General features: G+C 44.7%; 1 protein-coding gene across 1 annotated transcript in view; it reads left to right on the forward strand.

The window, feature by feature from the left end:
• Window positions 1–256: 256 nt before the first annotated feature.
• gpr179 (G protein-coupled receptor 179) overlaps window positions 257–22588 on the forward strand; it is a 37996-nt gene continuing 15664 nt past the window's right edge. The window contains exons 1-5 of the mRNA XM_033625227.2: window positions 257–2017; window positions 3208–3316; window positions 13412–13508; window positions 17343–17581; window positions 19717–19785. Coding sequence (XP_033481118.2) covers window positions 1095–2017; window positions 3208–3316; window positions 13412–13508; window positions 17343–17581; window positions 19717–19785 — 1437 coding nt within the window. The 5' untranslated portion in view covers window positions 257–1094. The remainder of the gene's footprint in view (window positions 2018–3207; window positions 3317–13411; window positions 13509–17342; window positions 17582–19716; window positions 19786–22588) is intronic.

The raw sequence follows: 22588 nt of genomic DNA on the forward strand, positions 1-22588 counted from the left end.
TCTATGATCTCCTCCAGTGTGTGTGTGTGTGTGTGTGTGTGTGTGTAGTAAAAGAACATCCCTATCCAGTCTCTGTCTCTCTGTAGGAGGGGTTAATCCATCCATCCAGCCAGCCAGTCAGTCAGCAGGGGGATACTTGATGGATGCTCAAATGCAGCAGAGCTTAACCCTCATCCTCTCCTCTGTGAACACACACACACACACACACACACACACTACAACAGATGTACCACTCTCATCACCTTTCAGCACTGGTGAGCGTCCCTGTCGATAGGTGGAGGAGGGAGGCACAGGGTGAATGAAGAGGAGGGAGGGGATGATGGAATGATGGGATAGAGAGGGAGGAGGAGGAGGGAGGATGGACGAGTATCACAAACCTCCCTCAGATGGGCTGGAGGCTCTGTGAAGCAACAGATAGCAGAGCAGCAGGCAGAAGAAGAAGAGGAGAAGAGAAGAAGAGGAGAAGAAAGGAGGACATTTGCTCTTCTCTCTCCATCCCTCCATCTCTAGCTACACTTCTATCTCCCCCCCCCCCCCCCATCTGAACACGGGGATCCCACAACTTTGAGGCTTTCCCCTCTTCCTCCTCCTCCTCCCCACCTCCTCCTTCTTGCGCACGCTGCGTTTGCTTTGCTCCGGAGCTTTAGCGCACGCCTTTGCAACTGGAAAACGGAGACAGAGGGACACCGCAGGCGGGAGACACCGGACGGGACTGCGGAGATGCTGGGCTTACTCCCTGCGTCCTCCGCCTCTCATCACCAACATCACCGGCGCGGACACAAGGATTTAATGATTTCGTCGTGCGAGTGTGCACGCGCGCGTGCATGTGTCCGTGCGGTGCACAGATGGAGCTGTGCGCTCCGAGCGTGAGCGCTGCAGACCGAGTGGCCGCTCTCCTCTCGGACACCTGCTGCTGCTGCACCGCCGCGCTGATGTGAGGATGAAGAAAGTCCAAAGCTCCGCCAACATGTGACGTTTTTCTTTGCCTCAAGGGAACTACAAAGGGGTCAAGCGCCAAAAAGAGAGGGTGTTGTAGGAGTGTGACCCCCCTCCCTCCTCCCCCTCCTCCTCTTCTGCTTCAGAGTGAATCCAGGATGGGTCCAGTTTGGCTCCTTGTTCTGCTCCCATCCCTCCTCAGAGCGCAGGTGACTCCAGACTTCACATCAGGAGTCACTGTGGAGACAAACAACAGCACTGACTCTTCAACAAACAGCACAGGAACCTCAGATGTCTCCACCAGCCTCTCCACTTCCTTCAGACCCTCGGAGCCTTCTGGGTTTGCAGTGACGCCTTCAGAAGCTCCCACACAGGAGGAAGATGACTGGTCACCAGCAGAGACCTTCCTGTACACTGGAGACCCTTCCACACTGGAGACAGCCCGCTGCTCACGGGCGTACAGCTCGCCGGGGCAGCCCGGATCCCTGCCCGTCAGCTTTAGTGCCCCCCTCCGGCCAGCTCAGAATGCGCTGGCCAGCACTGCCAACTTCCTCAATATGATCTTCCAGGCCAGTGACCTGCGGGAGAGCACAGTGCAGGAGGACATGGAGTGGTACCATGCTCTGGTCCGCGCCCTCCTGGAGGCCGACCTGCTCATCCGGCGGGCCCTGCTGACCTTCGACGCTGACCCGACATCCCCGGTGCCACAGCTGGTGCTCTGTGCCTCCCGCAACCCGACAGCCAAGGTGCAGACCATCATCCTCCAGGACTTATCCAAGTCGTGGGGGAGCCTGCACCCGCCTGCCCCAGCCCCCGACGACAGCTGGTTCAGAAGCTTTAAATTCCCAGAGTCCAACCAGCCGATGGCGGCCCTGTCCAAGAGGGTGCTCCTCAATGACCTGAGCACCTTGGACACACCCAAGTGGAGGCAGGGTGACAGCTACGTGACCAATCACAGCGGTGTGCGCTGGGGCAGCGCCCCTTTCCTCGACTGCAGGGATGGACGCTTCGTTCCCAACTGGATGCTCACCCTGTCAACATCTTTCTACGGCCTCAAGCCTGACCTGACGCCAGAGTTCAGGTTAGGGCCTGCGCACACACACACACACCAGAGCACATACACATATAAATGCAAACTCTCACACACTAATGAAGCATGACAAACACAGAGACACTGGAATTTAGACAGATGCAACTGGTAAACAATTATTAGTCCAAGTTAAACAATTATCACTTGAGATCAATATCTGGAATCTCTTTGGTTATCAGTTTTAGTTACTGGTATCAGATTAGGGGTTTCAAACCAACTCTCAACAAAAATTTTATAAGTCCTCTTACATATTTAGAGTTTGTTGTTGAAAACCTCACCGCAATCATTTAATCTTGCAGCTTTCTGCAAGACTCGAGTGTTAAATTTGGTGCTATTTATTTCACATTTGACATTTAGAAAGCTGCACCCAACTGCAAAACACTATAGTTCTTCTTCAGGACTTGACACCATAATGTCTCCCTCTACACCTAGCAGAGAGCACCCTCCCTGGAGCAAAGACAGTTACAAGAGAGACTGACAGTAAATCATTTTCATGAAAGTGAATGCTTCCTGCCTCATCTGCATGCAGAGAGCTGACAGTCTTGAGCAGCATCACTCTACTAAATATACAGAGCAGCATGCTGGGTGCAAAGAGGAGGAGAGGAGAAGTCCAGTCGCTCAGCTTCAGTGACTGGTGTCCAATATGTGTCCATTATATGCAGAATGAGACATCATTGACTTGCAGGATCTGATCCATCTCATGCTGTTGATGTAATTGAGAGTATACCGTGTGTTCCTCACTGAAGCAAGAGTAAATTCTCCTTCCTTCAACACATTCACAGCCAGAATAATGTTTCAGAAAGACTTGCTTGCAAGTCTCAAAATACAATCTTTTCCCTTAGTGCCTGAAAAGCTTTGAAAAGCTTTGAAACTAACAGCAGCAGCAGTTTGTATTTCACCTGCCGCTCTAGTTCTGTGTTGGCCTGGTGACCTTCTCTACCGCTCTCCGGAGAAAAGTTTGATTTGGAATAAAAAATGTGTTTAAATCACCAGAGTTGGATAAAATCTGACATTTGAAAGGGAAATCCGTTTAAAGGCCGTTCAGGTTTCTGCAGACGAAGGAGAAAAGGGATTATTTTAATGAGTCTGATGATATTTGGAGCCATTCTTGTTTCTTTACTCTGACACACATGTGACCTTCCTTCCTTCCTCCCGTGTGTGTGTGTGTGTGTGTGTGTCAGAGGTGTGATCCGTGTGGATGTCAACATTCAAGACATCGACTTGAACCAGTGTGCAACAGGAGACAGCTGGTTTGCTGATACCCACCAGTGCAACCGAACCACCATGGAGGTAAACACAATGACTACATTCATATTGCTGTTTACATGACTAATGAAAAGGAATATAGCACCTTGCGTTTACATGCAGCCATGCATACTCCGATTAACCTGTCCTAACGTGTTGTTTATCAAGTCAAAACATAGAAAAGTGGAACAGCTGGAGTCACCTGTCATTTTGCTTCTTTGCACCAAAAAAAGGATTTTTTCAAAGTTTTCCACTGGTTGTTGTTCAATCGTGCGAACACAGCCTCCCTCTAAGATTCCTTTACCCACCTTCTTTAAAAAGTGAGTGATGCGATATGTGTGCGTTTCCAAAAACCTTTTAATATCCAAGTCTAAAAGTAGGTATGTTTCTCCTTTTGACTAGAAATGTTTGCTTTTCTTTTGGGCATGCGTCTCTACCCACAGCCTCATAAACTGTTGGCAAGTCGGTTTGTGTACAATGCACCAATGCAACACACAGAGCCGACCATAAATAGGTAAGAGGCCATGTGTCGCAAAGTGCGATAAAAACCCCAGGTTGAGATGCATATTCTGAATGTGCTGTATACATGTCCAAAGAATGCTATAAAACCTGAATAATATCGCCATATCCCACATGTCTTCATCGGAAAATGCTTCATGCAGGAAAAGGTCTAATTCTGAATTTCCAATCGGTGATGGTTACATGAATAATAGTGGAATATGAGTGTGCATGTTCGTAGCTAATGATACTAGGGGCCAGAGAGAAACTACCTGCTGCTTTGTGTCCTTGAGCTGAACCAGAATAGAAAAGTTAACTTTTTTGTACTTATGTATTTAGCATCAAACTGCCCTATTATTGAGGAACCAATAATTGATAACAAAAGTGACAAATAGCTGGTTTATATATGTTTTTAGTTGTCTGTTAGTTAGCAGGATATCTCAAAAACTATTCAGCTGATTTCAGTGAATTTGATGGAGATTATTCAGCAGGGACGGTTGGAAATTAGCACCAGCCACCAGCCAAGTGCTGGTAAAATATGCAAGTGGCTGCTGGATTTGCTTCACTGACCAGTCAAGAAAAAAATGGCAGATTTCGGAATCCACCGCAGTGGCAGCGGGACAGAAAAGTGTTGTGGCGAAAAGGCCTAGAAATATTTGACCGTTAAGGTCAAGTTAGAAGTTAGAATGGTCTCACTCTGGGGAAAAGTCTGAGAGCAGAGTGACCTGGCAAACACTGTGATGGAGAAACATTGTGATGGGGAAATAGATGTCGTTGGCAAGTGTGGTAAAATGCCAAGAATAAAGATTAGGTAAGCGCAAGGTCCTAAAACAGGAGGAAATCACACACACACACACACACACACACACACACACACACACGGAAAGTTAGGTATGGTGTTTGTCCGAGGAGGAATATAAGAATGTTTGGTGAACTGCTCTACAGGGCTGTCTCGTTGTTGCGGTATATGAAGTTCTAAGCTTTGTCTTCAATAAAATACTCGCAAAAGGTCAGACTAGTCTTTTTTCAACAAAAGTTAATTCCCAACCCTGTGAACAAGTCAAGAAATAAGTGGCTGTTTTTGGTACAGATACAATGTTGGAACCTATCTGCTAAATGTAGTCACTTTCCCACACTGCCTGTTTGACAAACTGCCATGGCTCCTGAACGCACCATGCAGATGCAACCAAATTAAGATAACCCGGGAGATATCAGCTCCAAACAACCCTGCAGAATTTGACGGCATTTCACCAACAGGTTGGTTTGAGAATTTGTATCAGTCACTATTCAGCACGAAGCCCCCTCCTCTAACCTTTAAGCTGCCTCCCAAAAGGGCAAACAGCAACAAACAAACCGTTAAACAAACAGCACGTGAAGTGTCACCTCACCTGTGAAGCAACAAAGCTAGTGAACGTTTACAGAGACAAAATGGAGGGTCTGAAAAACAAGAGGTACAGTTACGAGAGGATGTTCAGTATTATCATCATTAATAAGCCCACAAAGCCTCAGCTTTTGGGGTATTAACTGTAAAATGTTTACTAAATAGTTCAAAGCAGAGAGAAGTAAAGGTCTGTGAGTGAGAGGTGGGAATGACACGTGAGAAAGCTGAGCGTTGGTTGTACCCAGGACAATAGAAACATACTGTACTGTACCTTAGATTAATGAGCCAGCAGGATGTCCTCTTTTTGTGAAACACTAAATCACTTTCCGCCTCATCTGTTACTGATTGACATCAAACAGTAATAATCTTTGTGCTGCCTGTGATGGGGGCGAGTTGGATTGTGAGTTTAAAAGGTTGAGAACTCCAAGATCACAGGTTTGCATCCTTCAGTCCAGTCACCAGAAGAAAATGTTGGCATTGTACATTTCTGCAAATCATGAATACGTTACATTTGCACGTTTGATATCAGTGTTTCTGAAGTGAGGTAGTATATGAGCTGACTTTGTCCTCTGGAAGTGGATGAGATGGTGGATGGTGTGACACCAAGGTCGGACACCTGCCAAGCTGCAGACCATTGTTTGAGGCCAACTAACAACAAAAGTGGTTGTGATTTAGCGAGTCATTGCTGTGTTTCCAGCAGCTTTTTATCCCCCAAACATGGATGTTTTTAAGCGACCTGTTGCTGTGTTTCTTGCAGGTAAAGTGAAAAGCAGTTACAGAGACGTCGCTGCTTTTCCTGCAGCGGATTGCTCGCCCAAGCTGGACATCTTAAGCCAAAACATGATCTTTTCCAAGTGGTTTTTGTGCCTAAAGCCTGATTTATGGTCCTGCGGCGTACCTACGATGTACCTACATCGTTGCCGTGACGCCGTCGTGAACCCTTCGAACTTCTCCATCACTCCATTTCGTCGCGGTGGAATTCACCGCCAGAGCGGTAGGAGGCTGCGTTCCTTTCCTGAATGGTTATCGTCGTCTCTAGTTGATTCTTTGTTTAGCTTCCGGCTTTTCCGGTCACAGAGAAATGAACGCGGAGCACAGACAGACAGCTCCGTCCGTATCCGTATTGAACGTTGAGCATAAATGGGCCTTAATACTGCAACATCTACATCGCAACAGAAGATGTTTAAAGATGGCGGGTATGGCGCAATCTGGAAATACTGAACCAGAAATGCGTTGCTACCAAGCAAACCAATCACAGCCCTCTCAGTCTGTGCTGGGTCTGCATCACCTCGACGTGTAGCTACATTTTTGGGGAGGTGCACGTCAGGCTACGCTGGGGGCTACGGCGAGCCTTCTGTGTAGCCACGTACCCTTCGACGTAGCGACGTCGTTGATTTAACGCAGGACCAGGCTTAACCCTAACCACATGTTAACCACAGCATTGCTGAAACACAACATTTTAACATATCCGCTTTATCATTGGTTCCCAACTGGTCCAGCCACAGGGTCCAGATTTCTCCATATTCGTTAGTTAAAGGTCCACACAGTTTAATACATTCAGCATCATACTTGCGTTGTCTCTTATTCATAGCAGCGATCTGCTATTCAGAAAAAACAAGTGACAACTATATAATGGTCACAGGAGACAGTTTTCTACTTCTAACACTTTTAAGCACATTTTCCTGCAGCCCGGGTTTCACTTGGAAGTCATCGAAATCCGGTGCTTGGATAGTGACTTGGGGCGTCAGACACTGACGTAAAGAAGATGTCCTTTAGCGTCGTACTGTATGTAAACATTAAATGTCCAGTGAAAACAGAAGTGTATTTTGAAAGAAGACAATGCATGTAACAGGCAGAACTTGACACGGCATCCTAGAACGTCAACAACCAACACACCCAGGGTACCTTTCACATCGTATCAGGACGTGGAAGGTCCATGACCAAACGTCAATACGTAACGAGGTCAGAGTTAAATTGTGTTGTTCCCTCATAATACTTAAATACTTCTACTCAAGTAACATTTTCAATACAGGAGTTTACAGTGTGGTATTAGTATTTTTACTTGAGTAAAAAACTGAATTCTTCCTCCACCCCTGCTACTGCAACCATTTCCTCTTAATGAAGCTCAGCATAAGTTTAATCAGGTAAACTTTCTTTGTGCTTCATCCATTCACAATTCTCTCCAACAAATCTCCTTCTCCCTCTGCTTCCTCTAATCAGGTGACAAAGGGTATCCACTGTTCTAGTGAGCCAATCAAACATCGCCACCATCTCTATCAGCCAATCAGGACGCTACAGCTAAATCTTAAATCTGGTCTTTCCTCTACTGCTGTCAGCTGTCATTTTAGGCAGAATCGTTGCGCAATCCTCCACCCCGTTCACCTCCAGCCCAGGACGACCTCAACAAGGCTCATTCCTCTACTCATCCAGATCGTCAGCACTTCTCCATCTTCTCCACATCTTCATCTCATCACCACCTCATCCTACCACCACCACCAGCGTCTAGACCCCAGGGGAGGGGGGTTCCCTGCTCTACTATGGATTCCTCACCCACCTTAAAAACATTTACCATCTCGATGGGGTCTAATTGCCAAAGACTTTTTCACATTTTCTCATTGTCACTTGTGCAAGTAAATAAATACTCTCCTGATTGAGCTGTAAATAGTATCTTAACTCTAGATAAACAGTTTAAACTGTCTAACTCAATGGTTCTCAACCTTTTTCATGTCAAGGACCCCTAAATTGATGCACGTTAGGTCACAGACACCCATTTGTTCAGACTTACTTCGGGGACCTCCATCTGAAAAGATTTTGGTTCACTATGATTAAGACCAGAACTCCATAACTGTCAACAGGTTTGGCTACTGAGATCGGTACTTTTAAGGGTAATGACCAAATTACATTGGTACCACCGAGCACTGATTCACCTTAAATCAATCTGTGCCAAATTTTGGTACATAAGAGCGTATCTGGGTGTGAATGCTGGGTTCAGACAGGAGGCAGAAGCGCCACGACAGAGCTCTGTGGAGCCTCCGGATTCAACTTAAGAGAGGAGCACCCTGAGGCCAGGAAGCTAACAACAGAGTTCTGCAGAGCCACCAGGTTCAACAGTACCCAACGCTAATTGACAGCTACAGTTGAGGTAACACCTATGATCAGAATAGTCACTCTTATGACTCTTACCCAGATTGGGTTTGCTCCTACAGTGAATTAAATAGTAAAAATGATCTAGTCCCCATTTTTCTGTGGACCCCCTTGAACTACCTCAAGGACCACTGGGGTCCCTGGACCCCTGGTTGAGAACCAGTGGTCTAACTCATGTTTGTGACTGTTAGTTATGTCACACAAATACACTCTAAACTGTTTGCGACCTCTGAAAATGGTTTAAGCTCTTTCTCTCTATGCTCATTACTTCTTTTTTATCCTTTGCTCATGCTTTCACATATTCACACTTTCACTCTTCTGTGTGCTCCCCCTTTTCCCTGTCGGCTCTGTCTGTGCAGACCCAATCCTCTACCTCTCATCTCAGCCGTCTATTTAAAGATGGATGCGCTGGGTGGCGGGCTGCAGGATGATCTGATGGATTACGGCGATAATCCAGCCCGCTGACATACTTCCCCTTTATGCACCGCACTCACAGAGGTCTGAAACACAAGAGAAGAGCAGTCCTAAAAATCCCCAAATCCACATGGCACCCTTTGTCCCATCCTGTCCCACCTGGCTTAGAGGATTCAAACCCTTTGGCTGAGCAGAGACTGTACTGGGTCACCCACTGTCTTCTGTCCCGTTTGGTTCTGCTCTCTCTCATTGCTTAACATGTCTTGTCTCTTCTTGTCACATATCATCTCATCTCTCTTTGTCATCTTGGCCGCACATGAGCAAATCCAGGCAAGTGACCATCGCCTGCTGACTATGGGCAGTGCTGGATGTGACACACAAGTGGTTGTATTTGTCAGCTAACTTGCTATTTAATACCCCAAAATCAAGTGGCAAACTCGGGGGATGAAAATGAAGCCAACATGGCAGTGCCAATAACTGCAGTCCCTCTAATGGCCACTAGAGGCTGGCTCTAGAAGCCAGTCAATCCCTGTAGACCCAAATGTTAAAATGCCCAACCTTACAGCTGAAATAATCATGTTTACAGCCTGGTACAAAAATGTCTCTGTAGCTAATTTCCCCCGTCATGACAACTGTTGAATCTTTATATAACTTTTGGTAACTTTTACATTTTATTAAGGCTTAAAGTTATGCATAATTATGGGTGAAGACGCTGTCTGCTGATAGCATCTTCTGCTTTTCAATCAGCTCCACCCCTCGCTCCTCCACAGCTCCACCCTCTCATCCAAATATGATCACTTCTGGCTCCAAAAACCAAGATGGCGATTGCTGTAACACCGAACTTTATGATAGCGCTGGTACATTTTCCATTATCTTACGTTCCATGCCTGTCTCCTGATTTGCACTACATGTGGATGGAAACCTGACCATAGGTAGTTAATAGGTAAATGATAGTAAATAAATGAATAAGCGTTGAGCAGCAGAAAGTTTTTTGTTTTTGTTTTTTTTTTTTTACATAAAAATGTTGCAGCATTTAATTTCTAATTCCTTTGTTGGAGGTTTTCATGAGCCTGATGCTAAGTTAAAACATGTTTCATGAGTGTTTCCTGATCATGCATTTTGTGTTATGGGCTGAGTTACTGCCTCGTACAAGTCTCCACTACACTGATTTAAACAACAGGCAGCCGTGAAGCTTTGAAGCGCTTGAAGTGGCCGCCACGGTTTTAATTGAAACACGACAGATGACTGAATCCACTGATGCACTGCGACTATCTGCTGAATTGAGATGTGACCATGAAGAGAATTAAGTTGACCGCTCTGTATAATCCATATCACATTAATGTTCAGCCCGTGCCATTAAGTCTTTGAGCATCTGATAAGGGGGCTGTGGGTTTGTATATACATATGTGAGGCCAGTGTGTGTGTGTGTGTGTGTGTGTGTGCGTGGCTCGGAAACAGGATTTCTCTAGAAAAGGATAATGCTCTCAGTAGAGGCATTATGTATCCATTTAGCTTTTAACTTAGATTAACACACAGAGCATCCAAGTGTGTGTGTGTGTGTGTGTGTCGGCCCGATAGGCTAAACTGAAGCTGGCATCAGAGGGAAATAGACTGAGAGAGAGTAATGTGACCCCCTTTTTTAACCTTTATTTATTCAGGTACTGTTAGCCTCTCAGCAGCAGCTGAAAAGCAGCACTGCTTCATGTTCTCACAATTCAATGTTACTTGTATCGCCTTGGCAACAACTACTCTTCCAGGGGACTTTACTCAAATGAAATTAATACATAGTGAACAATGTCTGCACTTTTGCTTATACAGTGAACAATAAAGTTTCAATATTCACATCAAATCCAACAATAAAATCACATCAAAATACTGCAGACTTTTTATTTAACAGTGACACTCTGCTGATTTCACCCAGCGCTGTGTCATAATAATATCAGTAGTGTGTGTAAATGAACTGTGGTAAACTTCCCTCCATGTTACCAACACTCAGATCTCCCTGCTCAGCTCTCAGATCAAATCCCCTGGATGGCGTGTTTGCATCATACAGCAGATTTTTCGCTGTCTCTAGAGCTGCTGCTCAAACTACCAACTGTACTTTTGTAGTTTTGTGTGTCCGTCACCACGGACACAAAAAGTCTAGAAGCGGATCAAGAGAGAGGGCGCGCTCCGAATCGCATACTTTTTCTTTTTACTTTTAGTAGGTACTACAGCTGTCCTGAAAAACTACGTACTGTTGCATGCAGTATGCACACAATTGGGCAAACTACATCCTCATAACACTGAGCCCTGAACTTTGACCTTCTTGTTTTTATATCCGTTACCTTGGCGATAAAATAAATGCTACATAGCAAGTTCGCCAGAGACAGAGATCAACCCGAGAGCTCTGCTGTTGTTGATTTGCAATGTATGTAGTTTAACTTTAAAGTTATAACTGCACAGGTTGTAGATTCTAACATTATATTTGCGACAGTGAAATTACGCCTGCAGTTCTCTGTCACTGTTATTTTTATAGTTATATACTTTTGTTGTTTATAATATTTATGGTTATTTCATTCAGTTAAGCTATCAATATTCCTATTATTACTATTCGACTGGTCATCAGTTATTTGAATGTGCTGTCATCCTACACTGCGACTTCTGACAGCTGTCAATCAGCCGTCAAACTGTCATCTGGTTATGGCTCAGTCAATGTGACGTATTGTCCGCTGTGCAGAGGATTGCTGGATTGCGATTTATGTGACTACATTGCCTGTTTCTCAACTAAAATGTCTTGATAAACTTATTTTCTGACACTGTTTGTCTGTAATATGAGAGTCTGTGAACTGTGAAGGGAGTGGGCGCCATACTGTTTCTTGTATTGTTAAAATGACGGCTGAAAAAATTGAGATCGAATGGTAAAACTAAGCACTGAATTACTATATGATTGGACTTTATTATATTGTCGGCTGTTTCTTTTATTTTGTTTGCTCCATGTAATAATGGTACAAAAACTCATCCTTCCTGTCTTGTTTCACTGCTCATTTATAATTGATAGTTGTGTTGTCAAAAATATGTTTATCAATTCTGAATATTTTAAACAGTTTCAAGTCTAATTATCTGCAGTATTGATACACTGGTACCAGCTGCTCTTTCCTTCTTTCTCTTATCGTTAATGTTTACTACAGTCATTCTGCTGTTTTCTGCTGCTAACCAAGAAAAGAAAAGTCATCGTGGGCGTGTTACAGCCTTGTTGGACACACCGATCAGCCAAAACATTGACACTGATCATGTTGTTACAGTGCAGTGTTCTGTTGGGAAACCTTGGGCTCTGACTTTCACGTGGATGCCACCTGATACGTCCCACCCCCCTAAACACCAGTGCAGACCAGGTACCCCCACTATTGGCAACACCCCCCCCCCCCCCCCCCCAACAGGACAATGCACCATGCCACACCACAAAAATGGCTCAAGAATGGTCTGAAGTAACACCCTGATCCCAGGCACCAAAGGACACCCCCCAGAGGTCCTGTGTCCATGCCTTGACAGGTCAGAGCAAAGTCCGGTCCAAGGAGGACCCACCATGGATTGGGGTACCTCTGGAGTACCAGCACATCCCTCAAATGCTCAATCAGATTGGGATCTGGGGTATTTGAAGGCCAGGTTGATGCCTTGAGCTCTTTACCCCATTCCTGGGGTCATTTCTGAGCAGTTTTTGTGGTGTGGCATGGTGCATTGTCTTGTTGGGTGGGGGCACTGCCATCGATAAGTGCTGTTGCCATGAAGGGGTTATTTTGTCTGCAGCAGCGTTTCGGTGGGTGGAGCACGTCCAGTAGCATCCCCATGAATGCCAGGACCAATGGTTTCCCAGCTGAACACTGCAGTGTAACAAGATGATCAATGTTATTCACTTCACTGACCAGTGGTTTTAATGTTTAATGTCGGTGTATATTCCTTATGGCAGGCATGTCCAAAGTCTGGCACGGGGGCCAATTGTGGCCCGCAGACCAATTTTAATTGTCCCTCGGCTTGACTTTCAAAATATACCGTATGTGGCCCTTTACACAATAATGGTTAATCGAGCAAGATCACTTTGCATTTTTACCCTTCACCTCACAATGATAGGACTATCATACAGTTTGCCGACAGGCATCACGTAGTAATAGTTCACTGAAAGATAAAAATGGTTGCATTGTCTCACTTTCTTTCTTTTTTTTAACCCATTTGATGCGAGAATCAGTTGGCCCCCCAGGTATTTTCACGTTGTTTTATCTGGCCCCCATTCAAAAAAGTTTGGACACCTCTGCCTTATGGTATCAAATATCAATATTTTTCAATGTATTGTATTGAAGTTAGAAATACAGCATCTTGACAACACTGTTCTGTTCTGTAACTGGGCAGCTTTACGTGTGTAATTTTTATCAACATGAAACAGGGTGTTACTGTAGACAAACAAACCTTCCCTGGATAAACTAAAGTTACTATTGTCATGTTTGCATTATGAGGACAACAGAGTGAAATAAGCAAATAAAGGGAAGTAGATTGTAAGCAATATATTAAATTATCTTATAACAACCAAAACCAGTAAAAACTAATGAAAGAGTACTAGCTCTATTTGTTGTTATTCTTATTATAACTCAAAGGAAAAGGACGGACAATCAAAAACACCTCAGACAAAAACAAAAAGAGAATAATCAGTATCATCTTTGTGCTTCTTGCAGTGTGTACCAACTCCAGGCCAGGGCTTTCGACTGGGTCAGTACTGCTGCCGCTGTAAAGAGGGTTACTACAACCCTGACATAGCCCCTCGGGACTCAGGTGAGTTGATAACTGACCTCTGCTGCCCACAGCGGGTCAAATAACTGAGAGATGATTCCTGTACACTGTTCACTGTCCATTTAAACTCAACCAAGAGTCAGAGATTATGATGAAAACAATTATTTGAAACTTCAATGGCAAATGTAATTTTAGGGTTTTTTTTCCATTAAGAAGTTAGTATTCTCTGATTTTAAGTTCTGTACATCCTTAACTAAACACAGGCTATGATTTCTGTCTATATTCCTATAATGCAGAGGTGAGATGATGTAAATTATCCTGATTTAACCAGAGCAGTTTAACGTGCCTCACAGAGCAGCTCAGATTTGCAGATTTAACACTGGAGACAGGATGCTTCAGTTTTAGCTCATTAATTGCTTTTTACAGCCCAAATATTTACTGTATGGTTGAGCCTCAAACCACCACCATCCCATAGATAAACCCACTGCACACTACCTGCTCAGCACCAAACAGCAGACATACTATGAGAGACTATGGCCCTGTTTACATCTGGTATTAAAGGAACAGTGTGTACGATTTTAGGGGGATTTAGTGGCGTCTAGCGGTGAGGACTGCAGATTGCAACCAGCTGAAACTTCCCCTGGTTGTTTTTTACTAGGAGCCGAATTATCCGCAAAGGTCTCCTCATCTCCAAAACAAACGGACCAGGGGTCTCACTTATAAATATTGTGTACGCACAAAACGAGGCCTGAAAGAGGCGTACACCACTTTCCACGCAACAGTTGTGAGCTATAAAGACAGACTTGATGGGAGAAGCTTTGGCCAATGCTTATGAACATTTTGGAGACAGGAAAAAAGCGACGCAAATGGTGAGGTGGAAGCCATTTTTAGCTTTTGTCTGTATGTACAAATTTAGTATGGATTCTACGCATTGTTTTATAAATGAGACCCCAGGTGATTAATACCAGTACAAACACTGAGTAAATCAGTTTAACGCTGCAATTCAGTGTTTCTCCAATGTTGTCTGGCATGTCAAAGATGGGCAGCTTGCCTAGCACCTGCTCGTGTGTGCTCATCGTTTTTTCTCTTTTAACTTAAGATCCAGTGATCTGCAGAGTCATCTGTAGATGACTGGATTGGAATTTAGTGAGGTAACTTCAGGGTTAACTCTGGGCTTTCAGTACTACGAAGCTGTTTCTCTTTTTACCGGGATAAAAAAAAACTGTGGTAACTGATGCTGAACAGCTAACTTGCTCCGGAGCAGGTTAACTGCAGGGTATCAGATCACAGCCTGTCAGTGACCCGACGTCTGACCAATTAGATTACTAAAGAAAAAAGTACCTGTTAGCAAAAGTCCAGCGTCTCAGGTAAAAAAGAGGAGCTTATGCTGTATACTGTTATAGGTCAGTAGAATCATTTCATTGCTCCAGGACTCTTTTTCCACTGGTTTTAAAACAGAGCTTCTGACAAACACAGAGATCATTTGCAACACTAAACACATGATTTTAGCAGGATTGGAAATTATGCAAGTTTGCCTTAGTCCGCAGTGACTGCTGACAGTGCTGCTACTTTTACACTCTGATTCATCACTGCAGCTCAGAATAACATGAGACACCTGTGTGATGAGAACAAGGATAAAACAGATATTATTTCACTGGTAAAATAATCCACAAACATTTTGTTCAGACAGACCTCGTACTCGTACTCGTCATCCTCCACTTATCCGGGTCCGGGTCGCGGGGGCAGCAGCCTGAGCAAAGAAGCCCAGACAGTCCTCTCCCCAGCCACTTCCGTCAGCTCTTACGAGGGAACCCTGAGGTGTTCCCAGGCCAGCCAGGCGATGTAATCCCTCCAGCGTGTCCTGGGGTGGCCCCGAGGTCTCCTCCCGGTTGGACATGCCCGAAACACCTCCCAAGGGAGGCGTCCGGAAGGCATTCTTACCAGATGCCCGAACCACCTCAGCTGGCTCCTCTTGATGTGGAGGAGCAGCAGCTCTACTCCGAGTCCCTCCCGGATGTCCAAGCTCCTCACCCTATCTCTAAGGCTGAGCCCAGCCACCCTGCGGAGGAAACTCATTTCGGCCGCTTGTACTCACGATCTCGTTCTTTCGGTCACTACCCAGAGCTCGTGACCATAGGTGAGGGTTGGAACGTAGATCGACCGGTAAATCGAGAGCTTCGCTTTCTGGCTAAGCTCCCTCTTCACTACAACAGACCAGTTAAGCACCTGCATCACTGCTGACGCCGCCCCAATCCGCCTGTCAATCTCCCGCTCCATTCTACCCTCACTTGTGAACAAGATCCTGAGATACTTAAACTCCTCCACCTGAGGAAGGACCTCCCCCCCAACCTGGAGAGGGCAATCCACCCTTTTCTGGCTGAGGACCATGGCCTCAGACTTGGAGGTGCTGATTCTCATCCCAGCCGCTTCACACTTGGCTGCGAACTGTCCCAGCAAGAGCTGGAGGTCACTGTTCGATGGAGCTAGGAGGACCACGCCATCCGCAAAAAGCAGAGATGAGATCCTCCTGTCACCGAACCTGACACCCTCCACCACTTGGCTGCGCCTAGAAATTCTCATCAGTCTTTAACTACTTTTCCACTCTTTCGTTCAGCAGCAGAAACAGTCTGGTGTTACTTTAACGTGTTTTATGTGACATTCAGAGGAGTTTTGTCAACTGCACGTAATGAAAGTCTCGGCCAGCTGTGAATTTTTGAATAGTATTTTCAATATTTCTACATTTCCGAAAGAATCATTTACATCCCATGCCACTGATATTTTATTGTCTCATAATCGCAGACGCTTATGGAACCATTTCATCTCATGATATGAAGCAGACTTCATTCATGACTCTGATGATGACGCTTGCAATTAACACCCTGGCCTCTTTCACATGAACACGCTTGTGGCTGGATAGGAAAACCCAGAGTTTACTGAATTGGTTGATAACCAGCTTTGTAGTACCTGTTATCCAGACAGCCAATGTTAGGGTTAGTCAAGCCAGATAACTAGAGGATATCCTGGGTAAGCGGAAAAGGCTTCGTAGTACAGGTCTCATGTATTTTAACTAGTGAAAACACTGAAGGCAGTTTAAAGCTAGAAAAAAAAGTTTTTTGCAATGCTGCTTATTGCAGATGGGCTTCTAACTATGGTGGCCGATGCAACAACGCAAATGTCCCTATCTAGAGACAGTGTTTGGTTTGTTCACTTTGGGCTACTGTAGAAACATGCCGGTGCAAGATGGTGACCTCCATAAAGGAGGACTTGCTCCTTATGTAGATATAAACGTCTCATTCTAAGGTAACTAAAACACAACCATTCTTATTTTTAGGTGATTATACACTAAAGATAACAAACTTATTATATTATATTCCACTTCTGCCAGTATATCCCCCTAAATCCCACACACTGGACCTTTAATACCAGAACATTTCTACAGACTAGAGCTGTTCGAAGCTTTATTTGTACCTTTATCCCCAGATGCTCTTTGTCTCTGCTGACAACTGTTGGCCTGTGGAAAGTTGGAGGCAAACATGCTTCCTCTGTGGCATGCAGGAAGTTCCCACTCTCCCTACTTCGAGTTCATCCTCCACTTCAAGCACCAAGAGTTGCTAGTGCAGTGAAAAGGACAGGATAGAACAGTTTTCACGTTCAGAGGAATCAGGATAGAAATCAAACCCTGGTTCTTTGTGGTGGTGGTGGTGGTGGGCGAGAAATTTAACCTTGGCTACTTGTGATTCTTTTATACTAAAACAGAGAAATAAAACCTTTAGAGGCATTAAACGATGACTGGTTCCAGATTATACTGCTGTCTGTGCTGTGTGAGGTTTTGGTGCAAGTCACATGTATCTGAGGTCTTCACATGGGTTTGTGTAGGTGTCGATGCAGATGGCGGCCCTGTGAACACGAGTGATGACGGCGGCGGCGGTGTGTGCTACCCGAACATGCCCATCTGTCTCCCGTGCTGGCCGGGCTGTAAGAGCTGCCAGGACGGCACCCCCTGCTGGGTGCAAGAGGCCTGGCTTCTCAGGGGTGCCGTGCTGGCCGTCCAGGGCGTCTTCATGCTCCTCATCTTCGTCAGCATGCTGGTGGCCTACAGGCATCGTAGAAACCGGGTGAGTCAGGGTTTTTTTGGCTCGGCGGGTGGACACCATACGGATGGGGTTGGATGAAGGAGAGCTGTTCCAGGCACTGAGCCAGGATACATTATGTCAAAACATTTAGCTGTTTGTTTACTTTTTAAGTCTTATGTAATTGCTAATGTAGACTGTGATTATCCTAAACCTGCCTTTCAGTCTTCATGTCAATAATACGTAGATGATCGTTGTTTGACTTCCCCTGAAGATCCCTGCCCGTCCACCAGCAGAGGTCTGGGTGCTGGCAGCAGCACGGGGGTGAAGCCAAACACGGTTCATATGCACACACTGTGATGCCACACAGCTGGTTCAATATCAGCAAAGTTTCCCTTTATATTCATTGTCTTGTGTGGCGATCAGCAGTGATGTGGTGGTTCACTTTTACACTGTGATCTGTAGCCTATAGTTCGGCTTTAGCTTCTAACTATCTTTGTCTTTTTAACCTGTTGTTGCTGCTGAGTCAGTTTGACATCCTGGATATATCCTTCAAACACAGACTGTAGACCCCTCTGTCTGCTTCTCTCTGGAATCACTGCTTCACTTTTCCAAAAATATGCTAATATTTCTTCAGGGAGTGCAGTTAGTTACAGTGTGGGCTCCATGCTTACTCTGACAGCTTGTTGGACCATCACGAAGAGGCGGGGCTTAGCAAAAGGTCAGTTGAGACAAAAATTAGCTGCTAGCCACTCCACAGTCCCTCCACCTTGCTCACCGCCACTGTGGACAGCTTTACCGGGAGATGGATAGTTGGAGGCTGGTGGCCAGGGACAACGCCACATCTAATCTGTGTAACTGCAGCAACAGAAAGTTTGCTGATCCGGTGGGGAGTCGGGGCTGTTCGAGTTAGGGTTTGCACCGGCTGGATTCGTGTTGCTTTGGCCGCTGACTGTGGGTCAGTCTCTGGAGCTGCTGCGTGCACTCTACCTGACAACGTGGTCTGTAGCTGTGGGGAGTTGGACGGAGGAGACACTGGGATTCGAAGGCTCTCACTAATGTCAGCTACATAAACGTAAACTTGAAGCCACAGCTGTGAGTCTTTGGCTTCAGTTAGCAGAGGGCTAAACTTTGAGCAACATTTTCTCTTCATCTCTGAAACACTTTGCCCATATGGACGTGTGTTTTTATTTCATTTATTCTCAGACTCTCTTTTTGATCAGGCCGTCTTCCTTTTTTTGGTTGCCTTGCCGTGTAGGCAGTTGTCAGCGCTAGAACAGTAACGTTCTCTGCAGGATTCCTCCTCACTGAATCAGGCTTTTGCCAAAAGGGACGTGCACAGACATCTGCATCATAGATTTTAATAATAACTAGATACCAGAGGCCAAGACAGCTCCTATTCTTTTCTATGGAGTTGCTCGCCTGGCACATATGCCGAAAAAGTTTTCTAGCTTCTGGGTTAACTTCCGTGATATGCCGCCCACTGAATATGTGCAGTGGTGTTTCTCCCACTGGCCTCTCCCATGAGTTCCCATTTTACAAATATAAAATTGCCATGGCTCAAAATTTCAGAATGAAAAGCATCATAATTGACCTTGTTTTCAGTTTGAGGTGTCCTCTCAATAGTTTTACAGACGTGTCTTTTATAATGGTGGTCTATGGGGAAAATGCTTTTTGCTGCAATACCGCAAGTGGCCACTGGAAAAAAATTGCTTCAAGGCTGAACGGCTTTCCTGGCAGCCTGATCTGCATTTTTAGACGAGCCAATAGGAATGTGCTCTCTCTTGAATTATTTGTGATTGGCCAAAGTGTCCTGTCACAGCTTGGATTTCTAAAGCCTGAATTTTTTTGACTTTGAGACAGACTCACTGTGTTCTTCTCCCTGATGGTTGGCCATTGTTCTATTTGTTCTTGGGTTGTTTTAACTATGTACTATTTGGACATTCTGCGTGATGAGTACTTTGGTACCCCATACTTTTGTACTTTTATTTAGTAAAGTTTTGAATGCAGGACTTTTTTTGTAAGTACTTTAGCACTGCTGCTCTTATTAAAGTAAGAGATTTGAGCAGTTCTTTCGACGATTTTTAGTTTATTATAAGGTGAAAACACACTGGTTGGGTGTGTTATCCTCTCGACCAGCTCCTTGTAACTTTCTGTTTTTTGTTTTTCTGGTCCCTCAGAGGATCCGAGCGTCCGGCCTCCTGCTGCTGGAGACGATCCTGTTCGGCTCTCTGCTCCTCTACTTCCCGGTGAGTGTCTGACCGAGCTGAGAGTGTCACAGATTAGAGCTCTTTACAGATCACTGCGCAGCACAGCACCACGGATTATATCATAATGGACCATTTGTGGGAGGGTGAATGGGTTGAGGGCGTGTGTATGTGTGTGTGTGTAAGAGGAAATGGGGTGGGTGGAAGGTAGTCGGCAGTTTTCATAACGATTATCAATCAATCTTTAGATTAATTTTACCAATTAAAGAGCTGTTAACGTTAGTCAGCCGTGACTCTTTATCCATCTGTCAGAAAGTGTCAGTCGATGTGAGCCGTTCCTGCTGAGTTGGCACTCTGCTGCAGGTTATTGATCATTGATTCATTTTCATGTGTGATGTGTGAACATGTTAATGGGATGTTCTTATGGCGGACAGCTCTGCTCGTCTTCACTACACACTGGGGGATGATTACAAAAGATCGTAAAAATGACCATCGCATGCAAGACATAAAAATATCTTTATTTTAATTAAGTGACATCTACATATAAATTAATGTACATTTATTTAAACACAGGAGTGATTCAGGTCCCTGTGCACAGGAAATTACTTTTCTAGTTCATTTAGAATAAATTAAAGACAGCCATGACTGAAAGGCTGACTTAATTAAGGAGATGAAATTCCCTATCACTGTTTAAAATACTGGATACAGTGATGTGTGTAATAAGGAACACTTGGCTTTTTTTGTCTGTTTTCTTCTGTTGTGTTCTGGTAACTTAAAGGGATAGTTCGGACATTTTAAAGTAGGGTTGTCAGGGGTACTCATCAATAGTCAGTGTATTACCTGCAGTAGATGGTGGTCGGCACGCCCTTACTACAGAAAAGCAGGCAGGAGTTCAACACAAAAGCTGAGCAATATACATCAGTGGACGAATGCAGCAGCAAAAATGTATTTTAGCCACTTAAAAAAAAAAAATCTCTCTTAATTTAAGATTGCAGTATATTTAGAATATTTTCACTGCTGTAACTTGCTATTAGACAGCAGTTTCTGACTGGCAAAGCCAGACTCCATTGAGAAAAACAGTGATTTAGGATTGCTGAACACAGGAGCTGCTGGTCTACTGCTGCCTCGATCAGTTAGTTTGTTTGTGTTATTGTGTGACTTTGGTGTTTAAAAGGGTTGGTTCAGATTCGTCAAAGTCACACAGAAACACAAACTAACTAACTGATTGAAGCAGAGGCAGACCAGCAGCTCCTGTGCTCTGTGAGCCAAAATGACTGTTTTTGTCAGTGGAGTCTGGTGATTTTGACGAGAGCATAGATGGGGAGTCAAAATACTCTCAATATAGCATCCACTTCAATCGACTGTTTTAAGGTGGCTGAAATATGTTTCGCTGCTGCTTCCATCCACAGCAGTACATTGCTTGGTTTCCATGTTTGCACTCCTGCTGCTTCTCCAAACTGGGAGCGTGCTGACCATCATCCTTTGTTTGTAGTACACTTAGTTTGTCACATGCACATGCACATGCATGAAAATAATAACATGCCTTTCATTTTAATTGCATTATTGCCATATATGGATTACTGAATGGGACTACGAGGCACAGGTCCTGGGGCCCAAAATGTCAGGGCCCCCCTGGCCTTTATGGGTAAAATGTCACTTACATTAACATGTACCAATCAGCAAGAGACTTAAAATGACCACAATGAGCTGCAAAGGAACCGCAAAGAGACACAAAATGACCTCAAAGAGACGTAAACCAACAGAACAAGAGGCAAAACCACCACAAAGTCAGTCAGTACGTTTACATGCACAGTTAAGTGGAGCTACCATTATAGCTCCACTGTGCCATTTAATTGGACTACTGTCCTTGTCCCAGTATACAAGCACAGGAGGGGAATCGATTCATTGACTGAAGTATGTCCAATTCCACTACGGTAGGTGGAGCCCCATTTCAGCTTGTTAGTATTGGACCTTTTGATAGGTGACCTTTTACGTCACAGACCAAACAATCGCCACTCCATGTTTTCCTGCCATCTTTGTATTTTAAAATATTTAACTCTTCCAAGGTTCAAGGTTCAAGGTTCAAGGAGTCTTTATTATCCCTGTGGGGCAATTTGTTGTACAGCCAGAAGTAATAAACAAACAATTAAACAACAATCACTCAGACAACAATAAATACCAAGAGACAACAGAAAAAAGAAGAGTAGGTCAGTCACTTATTCAGGAGAGCAATAGCAGCAGGGACAAAGGAATGTTTTGGTCTGTTAGTCCTGCATTTTGGCAGGATGTACCTACGCCCTGACGGAAGCAGCAGGAATTCACCAGCCAAGGGGTGGCTCTGGTCCCCAAGGATGGAACGGGCTTTGCTCAAGTTGACACAACATGAACTTTGTCTCCTCGCCCATCCAAAACATCACGGTTCTGGATGTAGATTTCTCCATGTTGTTACCGTCTTCTTCTTCTGTTACATTTAATGCTTTTGGGGAGTTTTCCTTATCTGCTGTGAGGGTCCTAAGGACAGAGTGATGTCGTATGCTGTAAAGCCCTGTGAGGCAAATTGTGATTTGTGATATTGGGCTTTATAAATAAAATTGATTGATTGAAATTGATTCATTGACTTCCAGGTCAAAGCCCGGGGGCGGACACTGTGGAGCATGTGCAGAGCGTCTAGACCAGTTTGGGTCTGATTGACTGTATACATGCAGGAAGAATTCAACTCCCAGTCTCATTATCTGGGTGTTTTTAGCCAGACTAACACAATAAATTGATTTTCTCTAATGTCATGTAAACATACTGTTTTCTTCAGATATAATATTCTGGATAACAAGTTGGGTCAGGTTTCCTC

Source organism: Epinephelus lanceolatus, chromosome 3 (genome assembly GCF_041903045.1).
Source record: "Epinephelus lanceolatus isolate andai-2023 chromosome 3, ASM4190304v1, whole genome shotgun sequence".
NCBI classification, from domain to species: domain Eukaryota; kingdom Metazoa; phylum Chordata; class Actinopteri; order Perciformes; family Serranidae; genus Epinephelus; species Epinephelus lanceolatus.